At 44.2% G+C, this 16,083-nt stretch overlaps 1 protein-coding gene across 3 annotated transcripts in view; it reads left to right on the top strand.

The window, feature by feature from the left end:
- The window catches only part of LOC311242597 (uncharacterized protein), a 46,369-nt gene that overhangs the window by 11,515 nt on the left and 18,771 nt on the right, over positions 1–16,083 (top strand). For all 3 annotated transcript variants that reach the window (XM_084331579.1, XM_084331580.1, XM_084331578.1), the window contains exons 3-10: positions 6,401–6,433; positions 8,081–8,164; positions 8,266–8,298; positions 10,968–11,003; positions 11,137–11,172; positions 12,378–12,427; positions 12,526–12,578; positions 13,603–13,829. In XM_084331579.1, the coding sequence (XP_084187705.1) occupies positions 6,401–6,433; positions 8,081–8,164; positions 8,266–8,298; positions 10,968–11,003; positions 11,137–11,172; positions 12,378–12,427; positions 12,526–12,578; positions 13,603–13,829 (552 nt within the window). The remainder of the gene's footprint in view (positions 1–6,400; positions 6,434–8,080; positions 8,165–8,265; positions 8,299–10,967; positions 11,004–11,136; positions 11,173–12,377; positions 12,428–12,525; positions 12,579–13,602; positions 13,830–16,083) is intronic.

The raw sequence follows: 16,083 nt of genomic DNA, 5'->3' as shown, positions 1-16,083 counted from the left end.
CTCTCTCTCTCTCTCTCTCTCTCTCTCTCTCTCTCTCTCTCTCTCTCTGTCTCTTTCTCTCTATATCACCCCCTCTTTCTCTCTCTCTCTCTCTCTCTCTCTCTCTCTCTCTCTCTCTCTCTCTCTCTCTCTCTCTCTCTCTCTCTCTCTCTCTCTGTACCTTTACATATTTTGGAGCCGTTTATTAATAGCAGCTTTTATCCAAAGCGCTTTCAACTTTGCTCCTCACATTTCACCCGTTCACTCACACATTCATTCACACACCGACGGCGGAGGTGACCATGCAAGGTGCCGACCTGCTCACCGGGAGCAGTTAGGGGTTAAGTGTCTTGCTCAAGGACGCTGCCCAGGAGGAGTGGGAATCGAACCGGCAACCTCCAGATTACCAGACGACTGCTCTGCACTGTGAGCACTTGCTCCAGCCTGCCGCCTCGAGGAGGGTGTCCTGTAGTGACTTTGACCTGCATCATTTATGAACTGGATGTTTGTGAACTTTGTGATGTGAAACGAAAACAACACCCCCCCCCCCCCCCCCCCCCCCCTGAGGGGCGAGGCGGAGGGAGGAGGGAGGAGGGCGGAGGGGACGGGAATTATGTGAACGGGATCCATCCTCAGTCTCTCAATTCAATTCAATTCAATGGGGCTTTATTGACATGGGAAACATATGTTTACATTTTGCCAAAGCCAGCGTTAAAACAATCAAAACTTATCAAACTTAGAATCTAAAAACGATGTATAATTCAAATATAGGCCTACTAGAATAAAGAAATGTGTGAACAGAGCTGTGTCACATAATATTGCAACTTTGTAATCAAATATACTATGTAGAGAGACTAACTAAAAAAATAAACGAGAGAATTGTGTAAACATTTTAAATAAAGTGTGTATGTAAGTAAAGATAACTTAGTATACACTTTTAAAATAGCAGCAGTTTTACACACACATATACCTAATTCATTTTACACCATCGACAAGACGAGATCAAATGCAGACGCAGTTGTTCTGTGGCTCCGTCAGCCCAAATAAAGTTATTATTATCGCCGGCAGCCGGCAGGTGTGTCTGATTGCACTGATGCAATGTGTGTCAGTGGGCTTGATTGCTGCGAACAGTGGTCATTATTGCTCGGTTGCACTGATGCAATGTGTGTCAGTGGGCTCGATTGCTCCAGCTGCGAACAGCGGTCATTATTGCTCGGTTGCACTGATGCAGTGTGTGTCAGTGGGCTTGATTGCTGCAGCTGCGAACAGCGGTCATTATTGCTCTGTTGCCCCTGGCAGCGGTCCGTTATCGAGTAATAACGGACCGCTGCTGAGCGCTATTGACCAATCACAATCAAGCATTTAGGCGAATGTTTAAAACGCCATGTAATAAATATATATAATATACTGTACATATAATAATACACACCACAGCCCATCCCTTCTGCCAGGGCTGCTGCTTTCAGATTCACTTGTTTTCAGACCAGCAGATGTCAGGCAACACCTATGAAAAGATCTTGGATGTGTGTGTGTGCATGTGATTATGTGTGTGTGTGTGTGGCTTTATTTGTTAGTGTGTGTGTTTGTGTGTGTGTGTGTGTGTTTTCTCCATCTTGTTTGTCAGGCTGATGAAGGGAGCAGGGCTACAGGCTGCTGGCTGCTGAGAAGCAGTGGGGCGATGGATGACTTGGATGAGACAGAAGCAGAGAGAGAGAGAAAGATGGGAGGCATGTGAGGACAAGGAGAGAGAGACAGAGGGAGGGGAGGGAGAGATGGGAGAGAGAGGGGAGGGAGAGATAGGAGGCATCTGAGGACAAGGAGAGAGAGAGAAGGAGGGGAGAGAGGGAAGGAGGGGACAGAGGGAAGGGAGAGATGGGAGAGAGAGGGCGGAGGGAGAGATGGGAGGCATCTGAGGACGAGGGGAGGGAGAGATGGGAGGGAGGTGAATCAGGCAGGAGGAGGAGGAGGAGGAGGAGGAGGAGGAGGAGGAGGAGGAGGGAGGAGGAGGAGGAGGAGGAGGAGGAGGAGGAGGAGGAGGAGGAGGAGGAGGAGGAGGAGGAGGAGGAGGAGGAGGAGGAGGGAGAAGGGAGATTGTGGTCCAGAGAGGAGGGGCTCCATCCATTAGCCAGCCAGCCACTCAGACAGATGGCCTGCCCCACAGACCACTCACTACCGCTGGGCAGAGACGGCCAGCGGCTCCCCTGACCCTCCTGGACCCGTCCGTATAAAATGCAGCAGGATGTTAATGCACTTCACTTACCGGAGGCTTTTTAAACCAGTGTGCTGTGAATAAATCGGAGGAGTAAAATCTATTACCGTGCGTACAGTACGTACAGTACGTCACACGGGCGGAGGTGCTGCCTGATGACCGTTTTACATGCCAAGTAGAGACCCGCTGATGCGGACTCTGGACCCACACCAGGCTGAACCAGGGTGGCGGCGTCGGCTAACATTTTGATTAGATTAACCCTTTCACTACCACACTACAACGGGTTAACACTTTCACCGCCACACTACAAAGGGTTAACACTTTCACCGCCACACTACAAAGGGTTAATGCTTTCACTACCACACGACAAAGGGTTAAAGTGTTCACTACCACACTACAAAGGGTTAACGCTTTCACTACCACACTACAGAAGGTTAACCCTTTCACTACCACACTACAAAGGGTTAACCCTTTCACTACCACACGACAAAGGGTTAAAGTGTTCACTACCACACTACAAAGGGTTAATGCTTTCACTACCACACTACAGAAGGTTAGCCCTTTCACTACCACACTACAACGGGTTAACCCTTTCACTACCACACTACAAAGGGTTAACGCTTTCACTACCACACTACAGAAGGTTAACCCTTTTACTACCACACTACAGAAGGTTAACCCTTTCACTACCACACTACAGAAGGTTAACCCTTTTACTACCACACTACAGAAGGTTAACGCTTTCACTACCACACTACAGAAGGTTAATGCTTTCACTACCACACTACAAAGGGTTAACGCTTTCACTACCACACTACAAAGGGTTCATGCTTTCACTACCACACGACAAAGGGTTAAAGTGTTCACTACCACACTACAAAGGGTTAATGCTTTCACTACCACACTACAGAAGGTTAACCCTTTTACTACCACACTACAAAGGGTTAACACTTTCACTACACACTACAGAAGGTTAACGCTTTCACTACCACACTACAAAGGGTTAACGCTTTCACTACCACACTACAGAAGGTTAACGCTTTCACTACCACACTACAAAGGGTTAACCTTTCACTACCACACTACAGAAGGTTAACGCTTTCACTACCACACTACAACGGGTTAACCCTTTCACTACCACACTACAGAAGGTTAACCCTTTTACTACCACACTACAGAAGGTTAACGCTTTCACTACCACACTACAGAAGGTTAATGCTTTCACTACCACACTACAAAGGGTTAACGCTTTCACTACCACACTACAGAAGGTTAACGCTTTCACTACCACACGACAAAAGGTTAACGCTTTCACTACCACACTACAGAAGGTTAACACTTGCACTACCACACTACAAAGGGTTAACGCTTTCACTACCACACTACAAAGGGTTAATGCTTTCACTACACACTACAGAAGGTTAACGCTTTCACTACCACACTACAAAGGGTTAATGCTTTCACTACCACACTACAGAAGGTTAACCCTTTTACTACCACACTACAACGGGTTAACCCTTTCACTACCACACTACAACGGGTTAACCCTTTCATTACCACACTACAAAGGGTTAACGCTTTCACTACCACACTACAGAAGGTTAACCTTTCACTACCACACTACAGAAGGTTAATGCTTTCACTACCACACTACAAAGGGTTAACGCTTTCACTACCACACTACAGAAGGTTCATGCTTTCACTACCACACGACAAAGGGTTAAAGTGTTCACTACCACACTACAAAGGGTTAACGCTTTCACTACCACACTACAGAAGGTTAACCCTTTCACTACCACACTACAAAGGGTTAACCCTTTCACTACCACACGACAAAAGGTTAACGCTTTCACTACCACACTACAAAGGGTTAACACTTTCACTACCACACTACAAGGGGTTAACCCTTTCACTACCACACTACAAAGGGTTAACGCTTTCACTACCACACTACAGAAGGTTAACGCTTTCACTACCACACTACAGAAGGTTAACGCTTTCACTACCACACTACAGAAGGTTAACCTTTCACTACCACACTACAGAAGGTTAATGCTTTCACTACCACACTACAAAGGGGTAACGCTTTCACTACCACACTACAGAAGGTTAACGCTTTCACTACCACACGACAAAAGGTTAACGCTTTCACTACCACACTACAAAGGGTTAAACTTTCACTACCACACTACAGAAGGTTAACGCTTTCACTACCACACTACAGAAGGTTAACGCTTTCACTACCACACTACAGAAGGTTAACGCTTTCACTACCACACGACAAAAGGTTAACGCTTTCACTACCACACTACAAAGGGTTAACCTTTCACTACCACACTACAGAAGGTTAATGCTTTCACTACCACACTACAGAAGGTTAACGCTTTCACTACCACACTACAGAAGGTTAACGCTTTCACTACCACACGACAAAAGGTTAACGCTTTCACTACCACACTACAAAGGGTTAACACTTTCACTACCACACTACAAAGGGTTAACGCTTTCACTACCACACTACAAAGGGTTAATGCTTTCACTACACACTACAGAAGGTTAACGCTTTCACTACCACACTACAAAGGGTTAACGCTTTCACTACCACACTACAAAGGGTTAACGCTTTCACTACCACACTACAAAGGGTTAACCTTTCACTACCACACTACAAAGGGTTAACCCTTTCACTACCACACTACAAAGGGTTAATGCTTTCACTACACACTACAGAAGGTTAACGCTTTCACTACCACACTACAAAGGGTTAACGCTTTCACTACCACACTACAAAGGGTTAACGCTTTCACTACCACACTACAAAGGGTTAACCTTTCACTACCACACTACAAAGGGTTAACGCTTTCACTACCACACTACAAAGGGTTAACACTTTCACTACCACACTACAGAAGGTTAACGCTTTCACTACCACACTACAAAGGGTTAACGCTTTCACTACCACACTACAAAGGGTTAACCCTTTCACTACCACACTACAAATGGTTAACCCTTTCACTACCACACTACAGAAGGTCACTACAGCCGTGTATGACGTGTAAAGAAATGGCATGTCTTGATTTATATCTCAAAGCATTTTCTTTCCGAATGACTCCAAACTCCTGGTCCTGAGTAGAAGTGAGCGGTCGGGTCTCGACTCCCGGAGTCAGCATTGCCTTGGCTTGGGCTGATCGCTATACTAACTCGTTTGGCTGGGTTAGGGGGAGGGAAGTCGTGGGTGGGAAACTGGCGTTGTGGACAGCGACGCCTACAGGTCAGGTCTGGGTGCTTGCTCAGCGGAGGCAGGACTTGAGCGTGACCTCCCACGCGTTACGCTTCACCAATGAGAGCCCTCGCTGCCAGGTGAGAAGAGAGCCACTGGCTGTCGCCGCACGTGTCGGAGGAAGCGTGTGGATACTTCAGGGTTCCCTTGTACCGACCAGTAGGAGAACATGCGCACAACAACCAGGTAGGGGAGGGGGGGGAATTGGCGCAACGACTAAATTGGGACGGGGAGAAAAAGAGAAAAATCGGAGAAAGAGAGATAAAAAAATAAAAACGTGAGCGGTCGACACCCTGCGTTGGGTGATACTTCAGGCGGAGGCCTGAGAGTTCGGTATCGACGAGAGAGCAGGTGGCATCGCGGGGGGCTCAGGAGGTACAGAGGTGGTCATCTGGTGATCGGAAGGTTTCCCAGTTTGATTCCCGCTCCTCCCGGGCAGTGTGTTGAAGTGTCCTTGAGCAAGACACTTAACCCCTAACTGCTCCCGATGACCGCTCCGCTGTCAGTGTGTGAAAAAGCTTTGGATAAAAGCTGCTATATAAATGCACCATTATTTTTGTTCATTCCTATTGAATCTCATCCCCACTGCAAGTGTAGGATCAGTCTATATAAACAGTGTGAGTCATGGGGATAAAATACACACACACGCACGCACGCACGCCAGCACGCACGCACACACACACACACACACACACACACACACACACACACACACACACACACACACACACACACACACACACACACACACACACACACACACACACACACACACACACACACTAAATCAGTGGATGGTAAGCAAACAAACCAACAGTGTGTGTCTGGTAAACAAACCAACAGTGTGTCTGGTAAACAAACCAACAGGCAGACGGGAGTAACAAAAGAGTCGAAACCCTGGTTACTGATCACTTGATTCTCTGTCGTTACAGGTAACCTGGCTGAAGGCGACAACAGTGGGTCAGGTAGGCGGAGCTACCTGCACATACTCCGTTTACATATCTGTAGATACTATATCTATATCTGTACATATCCTACTCTTGCTAGTTACACTGCTGGCCAGTATGACTTACTACTACCATACTGTCTTTATACCTGTTTATACTGTATTATACTACAACTCTGTACATGCATCTGATTAGCACTACACTCAGTAGTACTAATTTGTATATTTTGTACCAAGTTTAATCACCTGTACATTGTATATTGCTGTTGCACTTTACCATTTGGATGCCACACTTCTTTTTGTTGTACTGTACTTGTGCTGTATAATGACAATACATTAAATCTAATCTAAAAAAAAAGTTCATCTAGTCTTTAGTTGAGGTTACTAATAAAAACATCCCGTTTGCGTAGACTACTGAGGTTTTTTTCACCTTGGCGGTTTTAACGGTGGTGAAATCTTGCCGCCTTTACCGTAGAAGCAGCCAGAGGAAGGCGGTAGATTTCACGGTTGAAAACCTTACGTACACATGTTGTTTTATAGTGAGGCTGAGCTACTGTTGAAATGTTAACGTGCCGTCTGTGGGTCATTAGGGTCGGGTACCGAACTCTACTGTACTTTTAAACGTACCGACTGAATTACGTCGGTACTACCGAGTACCGTTTCGCGCTAGATCAATCGGTACCAAATTTCGGTTCCTTTTACATGTTTAGTATGAGAGTGTAATATGCTAGACAAGAGGGAGCCTTTTCCACAAATATATATATTACTGTCCCGTCTCTTTAGAAAGACCAGATGAGGTCAGAGGAGTTTGATAATATTTACTGGGGATGGCCAGATAATGTTGATCTTTAAACATTTAAAAACACAATACATGGTCATGCGATTTATTTTGTGTGGTGTGTTACAAAAAGTATTTTTTACAACTGAAATTATAACTTTTGTTATTACAGAGAGAGCCAAGTATGTGAACAGTACCCAACCCTAGTGGTCGTCCTCTGCACTCCTTTCCAAACCGTCATCAATCGTATTTAGTGATGCATGACATATATCGGCCGCTGATATAATATCGGCCGATATGGCCGTTTTTTTACACATCGGTATCGGTCCGATATCAAGATAGGGTCGATATGGGCCGATATTAAAAAAAGTAAAGAAATTATTATTATAATTCTTTTTTTTTATCTTTTTTTTTTTTTGACATGTTTTGGCCTTAAATAGTTTCAAAATATCAGTCATTTCTGAAAATAAGTTACAAAAGTAAAAAAAATAAAAATAAAAAATGCGTTTTGGAAAATAGCTCTTTATTTGATTATCATAAAAAAGTGTTTTCTATACAGAGATATCGACATCGGTAAATATCGGTATCGGCCAGAACAGCAATATTAATATCGGTTATCCGTATCGGCCACAATTCTCACATCGGTGCATCACTAATCGTATTTTAAGTATCCTCTTCAGTAATGGCCTACTTTCTGGATGATTTTCCTCTCGCTCTCTCTTTTTGGTTTTAAATGAAACCATGTATCCAGTGCGGCCCCTGAACTCCACCCGGAGTACCGTCTGAACTTCTCCCCCAGATCGATCCCCTCTTTACCTCAGAAAGTCATTGGATGCTCTTCTCAAATCTCTCACCCGTCCCTCTCCCGTATGGATTTTTTCTTCCCAGAGAACACGGGCACATCCACGGAGGACAGCTCGGAGGAGGAGGAGGAAGAGGAGGATGACGAGGATGAAGACGAGGAGGATAGTGGTGAGAGTCACGGCACGGATCCTATCCCTTTTTCACACCTCGACCCCCCCAGGCTGGGTCTAACCCTCCCCCCCTCTCTCTCTCTTCTTGTCTTTCAACAGAGGGCCGTGCGGAGAAGGACACTGCAGCAGGAGGTATGGACCGTTATTCACTATTCACCTTGGGTGGGAACTAGGGCTGCACGATTAATCGTTTTTTAATCGAAATCGCGATTTGGAATGATGCAATTATCAAATCGCCAAGCCTGCAATTAAATTTTTTTTTTTTTTTTTTTTTTTTTTTTTTTTTAACCAGGAAGTCCCATTGAGATACAAGATCTCCTTTGCAAGGTAGACCTGGCCAAGATGACAGCAATAACATTTGCAATACATCACACAGCAATAAAATGTGCGATACATCACACAAGAACATAATAAATGTGCATGTATACAATACATCACATGTAAACACAAAGCAGAATAGTCTACATGATAGTAAAAGTGTATAATACAGGGTAATACAGTAATTTTGCAGTTGGGACCCGACTACAGAAAGCAGCAACATTCTTCTTGTAATTTTTTTTAAAATACGTTATAATCGCATCGCAAATCGCAATCGCAATATCTGTCAGAATAATCGCAATTAGATTATTTCCCAAAATCGTGCAGCCCTAGTGGGAACGGGGGGGGGTTGGAAGGGAACCCCGACCTGGACATGACACAACCTGAGCATGGCGACTGTGTGAATTAGGGGTGGGAATGATGACCAGAGGCCCCACGATACGATATCGTTTGCGATACTGGAGTCACGATATTGTGATATTGCGATGTTGCGATATATTGTGATATAATTTGTGATATACTGTGATGTATTGTGATATATTGTGATATGGGGTGTAACGGTACACAAACCCACGGTACGGTACGTACCTCGGTTTTGAAGTCAAGGTTCGGTACGGGTTTTCGGTACAGTGGGGGAAAGTTTGGCTTTTTCCATGTTCCACTCAGGGGTGATGTAGTGTGCAGTAACTACTTGTACTTGTAGGGCTGTCAACGTATATTCTTTATTGAAATTAATAATCGAATCGAAAAAAAAAAGAAAAAGAAATTATAATAATTATATTAGATTGTGAAAAAAAACAGCCCCCCGGTCGTTAGTGGTTAACATACCGCTGTATTGGTTCGGTACACTACACAGCTGTTCGGTACGGTACGGTACACACTGAAACGGTTCGGTACGGATATGTGTATCTTTACACCCCTAATTGTGATATATTGTGATGTATTGATATATTGTGATGTAATGTGATATATTGTGATATATTGTTTGCGATATATTGTGATGTATTGTGATATAGTGTGATGTATTGCGCTTTCATTACCTTTTTTCAACCGCAAATTATATCCCGAATGGGAAAACTTCACTGTCAACATCTGCATTACAAATAATATATACACGATCTATTTATCTAATAAGATCACGTTTTCAGTCTGATCACTTCACATAATTATATTGCAGCAAAATGGGGATTGTCAAGCAAAACATATATATATATATATATATATATATATATACAGGTGCATCTCAATCATTTAGAATATTGAGGAAATACTGTATATTGGTTGCGTCCATGCAGTGATGTACCTGAATGCATTCAATGAACGATCGTTCATGAACTCATTCATATTTTGGGAGGCGAACGTGAACTGTGAACGTACTGTATTTCCGCTAGATGAACGTAATTGTGAACGTACTGTTCATGCCCGGCGCTCTATCACAGTATAACTTTGTTCAAAAGTGTGCCAGATTTGGGACGGACACACACACACACACACACACACACACACACACACACTGAACGGTTTCGGTGTGTGCGTGTTGCGTGCGGAGAGAGAGAGACTCGTTACGCGCAACGCGTATTCTGATTTCTGTCTGTGGTTCTATATGGGGTCGTGGCAACACTTTTGACAAATAATAGCTCACAGCAACGTATTGAAAAAAGAACTATAAACTATAAACTAGTTCATTTTTGAAACCATGGACTTTAGTTAAAATTTTTGAATTATGAACTGAACAAGTAGCGCGCGCTCAGCCGCGACACGGCCGCGACACGGCCGACCCGGGTTCGATTCCCGAACCCGTCGTTATTTGCCGAATGTCTTCCCCCCACTCTGTCTCCCATTCCTCCTCTGTCTCTCTCTACTGGACTGCCCAGTAGCAATAAAGCGATAAAAACACCAAAAAAAAATCTTAAAAAAATTTTTAAAATAAAAAAGAAATGTGTGAACTGAACTAGTTCATGTAGACGTGAACGTTCCCAACACTGCCTCCGCGCCGCGCCGCCTTGATTCATGCTGGAGGAGCCCCGTCCAAGTACCTTTCAGTAGGCCGACATTTCTGTAATATACTGTATATCTTTTTTTATTGGTCTTATGTCATATTCAAATGTTCTCAGATACAGAATTTGGGGTTTTCATTAGCTGTAAGCCAGACATATTGAAATATTTCACGCTGTGTGTAATGAGTCTCTATATAATATATGATTTTCACTTTTTTAATTTAATTACTGAAATAAATGAACGTTTCCTCGATATTCTAATTTATTGAGATGCACCTGTGTGTATATATATATATTGCAATATCTCGCTGTATCCGTTCCCCCCCCCACCCCTAGTGTGAATATGTCAATGCAATAACGAACCTGCAATCAATCTGCACTTCACTCCAAGAGTGTCACTGGGAAACTAGAGCGGTTTGTTTTGGTCGGATAAAGAAACGCTTCGAGTTTCACTTCATCCCTGCTTCTCTTTGATGTTCTTCTCAGAGCCCACGGAACCCGGCGTCAAAGGTCCCAACAACGGTGAGACTCGACGCATGACGTAAAACACTTTTAACGTTTAGGACTAAAATGTGGAAGCGGTCCTGCTACTGGACCCTGACCCCTTTGTTCTCATGACACTGTTTGTTTGACCACTTCTCGTTCTGCTCCACAGAGACGGGACCTGAAGCGGAGGATCCCAGTGTGAAAGGTACTATGGCTGTTTCCCCGAAAGCCTGTTTTTGGGATTCGAACTTCGTCAGGGTTTTTCGAACGAACGTTCGAACCTTCGTTTTAATGGAAAAAATGTATTCATCTGATTGAATGAGTCTTTTTTTTATTAAATCAACTTTCCAGACCCAGCCCAGGGAGAAGCCCCAGCCCAACTAAATCAATTAAATCAACTTTCTTTAATGAATATTGAATGAAATGAAATTTCTTTTGATACTATAATATTAGTGTAGCCTAATCTTTATCTGCAACTGTGAAGAAAAACCCCATTGGTTTAAACAGAATTAATATTAAAAAATATAAAGAAATATTTTTTTATTTTAATTTATTTTATTAAAAATAAAAAATTATAATGTTGATTTAGAATTCTAATGCCAACGTAACGAACAAAGGTTCGAACGTTTGGGCTCAGCCCTAGAAGGTACGACTGTCTCTCCACTAGATCACAGGATCACTGTCTCTCCACCAGATGACAGGATCACTGTCTCTCCACCAGATACAACTGAACCGTTGCATATAACTCAGTTTTTGATATGTTTTGGACAGGGATGTTAAATATTGGCTTTTTTACCGATATCCGATATACCGATATTGTCCAACTCTTAATTTCCGATACCGATATCAACCAATACCGATATATGCGGGTTAAATGTGTTTTGAAAACTGATACAGATCATTTCCGATATTACATTTGAATGCCAATATCGGCCGATAATATCGGACATCCCTAGTTTTGGACAGTCCCATGTATTCGCAGTTGTAAAGTCCATCCAAATCACTTGGAGTGACTCTCCATACATTTAGTAGTTACCGTAGTTAGTACTATTATAAGTCATATAAATCAAGTAATGGACAGTAGACTATAGGTGTCATTCTCCATACAGTTAGTACTATATAAGTCATATAAACCAAGCAATAGACAGTAGACATCATATTCTGTATTTTGTTGTGACAAATAATAAACAAACTTAAACATAAAGTTAGTAACTTAGTACTATATAAATCATATAAATCAAGCAATAGACGGTAGACTATAGGTATCACTCTAGTCTAAATGAGCCGAATGTTGTTTTAGCGACCGGGGGTTTCCCTTTAAAATGCACGGATGACCCCTTTAAAGCATCGCTCCTACACAGTGGACGCTGTCCATTCTCTCACATACCTGTTCTTATTTTATCCCGACAGATGAGACGCGCTTGAAATTATGCTGTGAAAAATGCAAAGCCATCCAACAGGTCAGTGTGCACAAACCACATGTTGTCATCGGCAGAGGATAAGAATGCTTTATGCTTTATGTCCATTATGTGATTGTTGGTGTCCGTTTGTTTGACAGACCCATGGTAATGAAAGGGTTAACCCCAGGAGGATCTCTAAAGGACGCCTACAGTAAGTGCAGTATAGATATTCAGTCTGTCTGTCTCTCCACTGATCTGCTCTTCTATTACATTCTCTCATACATCTGTCATACATTCTCTCATACATACATACACACACACCGTAATTTTCGGACTATAAGCCGCACCTTTTTTCTAATTTTTCGACCCTGCGGCTTCTATAACGGTGCGGCTAATCTATGGATTTTTACAGCTAACGGCCACTAGGGGACCTCCTAAATCTATGTATTTTTACAGCTAACGGCCACTAGGGGACCTCCTAAATCTATGGATTTTACAGGTTACAGTGCACCACCTTTAACTCTATGGCCGGTCAGGCAGACATTACGAGAGCGAGACAGTTTGTGCAAAAGGAAGGAAAGCAGCCATCAAGAGCACAAACTCAATTCCAGCTGTAATTCCTGGGGGCACAATGAAGCATCTGCAGCCACTCGACATCAGTGTCAATCGTGCGTTCAAAGTGGCACTACGCGTTCAGCGGGAGGCGTGGACGACTAGCGGCGATAAATCATTCACCCAAAACTGGTTGCATGCGAAAAGCAACTTTCGCTCAAGTTTGCGAGTGGCTCCCGACAGCGTGGAGGAGTGTCAAAACATCCACGATCACCAACGGGCACTTCCTCAAACGGCCATCTCTTTCCCGACAATCCCCTCTGTGTGCACGAACCCTTACATATGGTAATTAAACATTAAAACACCTGCGGCTTATAGTCCAGTGCGGCTTATATATGTACACATCATTCAATTTAGCTGCTGCGGCTTATATTCAGGTGCGCCTTATAGTCCGAAAAATTTGGATATAACCTGCTATATTAATGCACCATTTACATACATACATACACAACAAGTGATTTGAAAAAAAAAATTGTTGCCCAAATACCTACGTCGTTTTGAATAGTCGAATACACTATAATAACCGTGCCCATCCCTAATGCATGCATACATATTACATACCCATCCATCCCTTTTATTTATTTTGTCTGTGTTTTGATCGTGTCTCCTCATCTGTGTGCCAGGGTCCTGCTGGAGGCCGAGGGTACATACGAGTGTCTGGTCACCGGCCTGGTGTTCGAGGTGTCGGAGCGGGTCCTGGTGCGCTACTCGGTCCTGTCCTGGTCCAAGTTCGGCGCGTTCCTCCGCGGCTCCTGGAAGTTCGCCGGGCCCATCTTCAACGTGGACTGTGTCAACAAGGACTCGACTGTCCTCAAGTCCATCCAGTTCCCCCACTCCCTGTGCCTGGCCGGTGAGGACCCCCCCCCCCCCCCACTCCCTGTGCCTGGCCGGTGAGGACCCCCCCCCCCCCCCCCCCCCCACTCCCTGTGCCTGACCAGTGAGGACCCCCACTCCCCCACTCCCTGTGCCTGGCCGGTGAGGACCCCCCCCCCCACTCCCTGTGCCTGACCGCGTCTATTCGAATACCAACCGGTATTCATGCTTCCACGTTCGCGTTTTGTGAATCTGATTGGCCACTGCCGTTTCTGGTGCGATCTGATTGGCCACGGGTGTTTCTGGTGACATGTGACATGTGCGCCCAATGGCGTGACGCGCCCATTTCCGCCTCGACCAGCAGCAAACTACCTAACGCCTAGTTTATGTAAGGGATAATGTATAGCTACGAGGTCATTGTCGCAAAATAATTGACCGACACGGAGTTTAAAATACCGAGGCGCAGCGCCGAGGTGTTTTAAACGTCAGTGAAGGTAAATTATTTTGCGACAATGATCGAGTATAGCTATACATTATCCCGCTTATTACATGGCTAACTTACTAACAAATATACCTAATTCATTGTACACCATCGACGAGACGAGATCAAATGCAAACGCAGTTGTTCTGTGGCTCTGTCATAAAGTGATTATTATTATCGGCAGTCGGCAGGTCTGTGGTCTGATTGCACTGATGACTGAGTGCAGCTGTGCGTATGCTGAGCAGCACTGATACAGTGTTGTAGTGGGCTTGATTGCGCACAGCTGCGCACAGCGGTCATTATTGCTTGGCAGAGGTCCGTTATTGTGTGATAACGGACCTCTGACGCGCGCTATTGACCAATCACAAGCAAGCATTTCGGCGATTGTGAAAACGCCATGTAATAACACTGGTTAAGCTTAGGCGACTCTGTCAAAGTTGGTTAAGGTTAGAGTTTGGAATCAGGCCTGGCGTTCTATCGCCGCATGCTCTAAGACACACTCTAACCTTAACCAACTTCGAAAGAGTCGCCTAAGCTTAACCGACGAAAGAACTTGCCGTCACACGATTGGTGCGACCAGAAACGGCAGTGGCCAATCAGAGCGCAAAACGCGAACGCGGGAAGCATGAACCGGTTGGTATTCGAATACAGGCTGCCTGGCCGGTGAGGCCCCCCCCACTCCCTGTGCCTGGCCGGTGAGGCCCCCCCCACCCCCCCCACTCTCTGTGCCTGGCCGGTGAGGACCAGTGTTGTGGGGCAGAGCCATGTGCTTAGTTCAGCCAAACAGTCGTCCATGGGCAACATTTGAGCTTAGCGGTAGTTCAGTTTATTAGGATCCCCAATTAGCTACAGCATTGCAGCAGCTATTCTTCCTGGGGTCCACAAAAAATACGTACATTGTGACCGTCTAACATAATACTGACATCAATTAACACATAACGAGTAAGCAGGACAAAGGACTAGCGCACACACACACACACACACACACACACACACACACACACACACACACACACACACACACACACACACACACACACACACACACACACCGATGTAATACTTATATCATAATATATAACATTACAAGTAATCCGGACAAGGACTAGAGACTTGGACTAGCTCCAAATATACAATAATCAACTATTTGAAATAGCTAAGAATACTTAACTGTACGCCCACACATTTGTTCATACACGCCTCATTTAACATCTAACTAAATTGATGTTGATACATAATGATGATGGTGTTGCAACACACACCGTGCCAACACAGAGTATCTTACCTCCTAATTGAAACTCACTTTTACAATCCCATTTAAAAAGCGTAAAAAAAAACGTTCATACACGTCAATCGTTTCTACATCTGTTCAACTATCCCTCGTCAGAAGATGCCGTTTTTAATAAAAACTTTCCATGATGATGGAAACGAAGGTGAATTAAGACGGTGGCCTTCTGGATTCAAGATTCAAGAGAGTTATTAGTCACATAGATACACGAGACGACATCTAGCGAAATGAAGGTGGCCATTTCCGCCTTGATTGTGCAAATAATAATAGATAATAAAATAGACGTGATAAAAAGTACTAAGATAAAATACAATACAATGCTAAGCTTACGAATTGAAGCTAATGAGTCCTATATACACTACTATACAATATACAGTTATGCTATAGAACTATACTATACTAACTATACTATACAGAAACTGAAGCCAGGTGGTCGTCCCAGGCCGTCCCACAGAGCACCGCTCACCCGGTGTATTCCAGGTTTCTGAACGGGCGAGATGGACTGGATGTTGACGTTGGGAG

The sequence above is a fragment of the Notolepis coatsorum genome (assembly GCF_963971535.1).
Source record: "Notolepis coatsorum genome assembly, chromosome: 1".
Classification (NCBI taxonomy): Eukaryota; Metazoa; Chordata; class Actinopteri; order Aulopiformes; family Paralepididae; genus Notolepis; species Notolepis coatsorum.
This window is presented reverse-complemented; position numbering and strand designations above follow the sequence as displayed.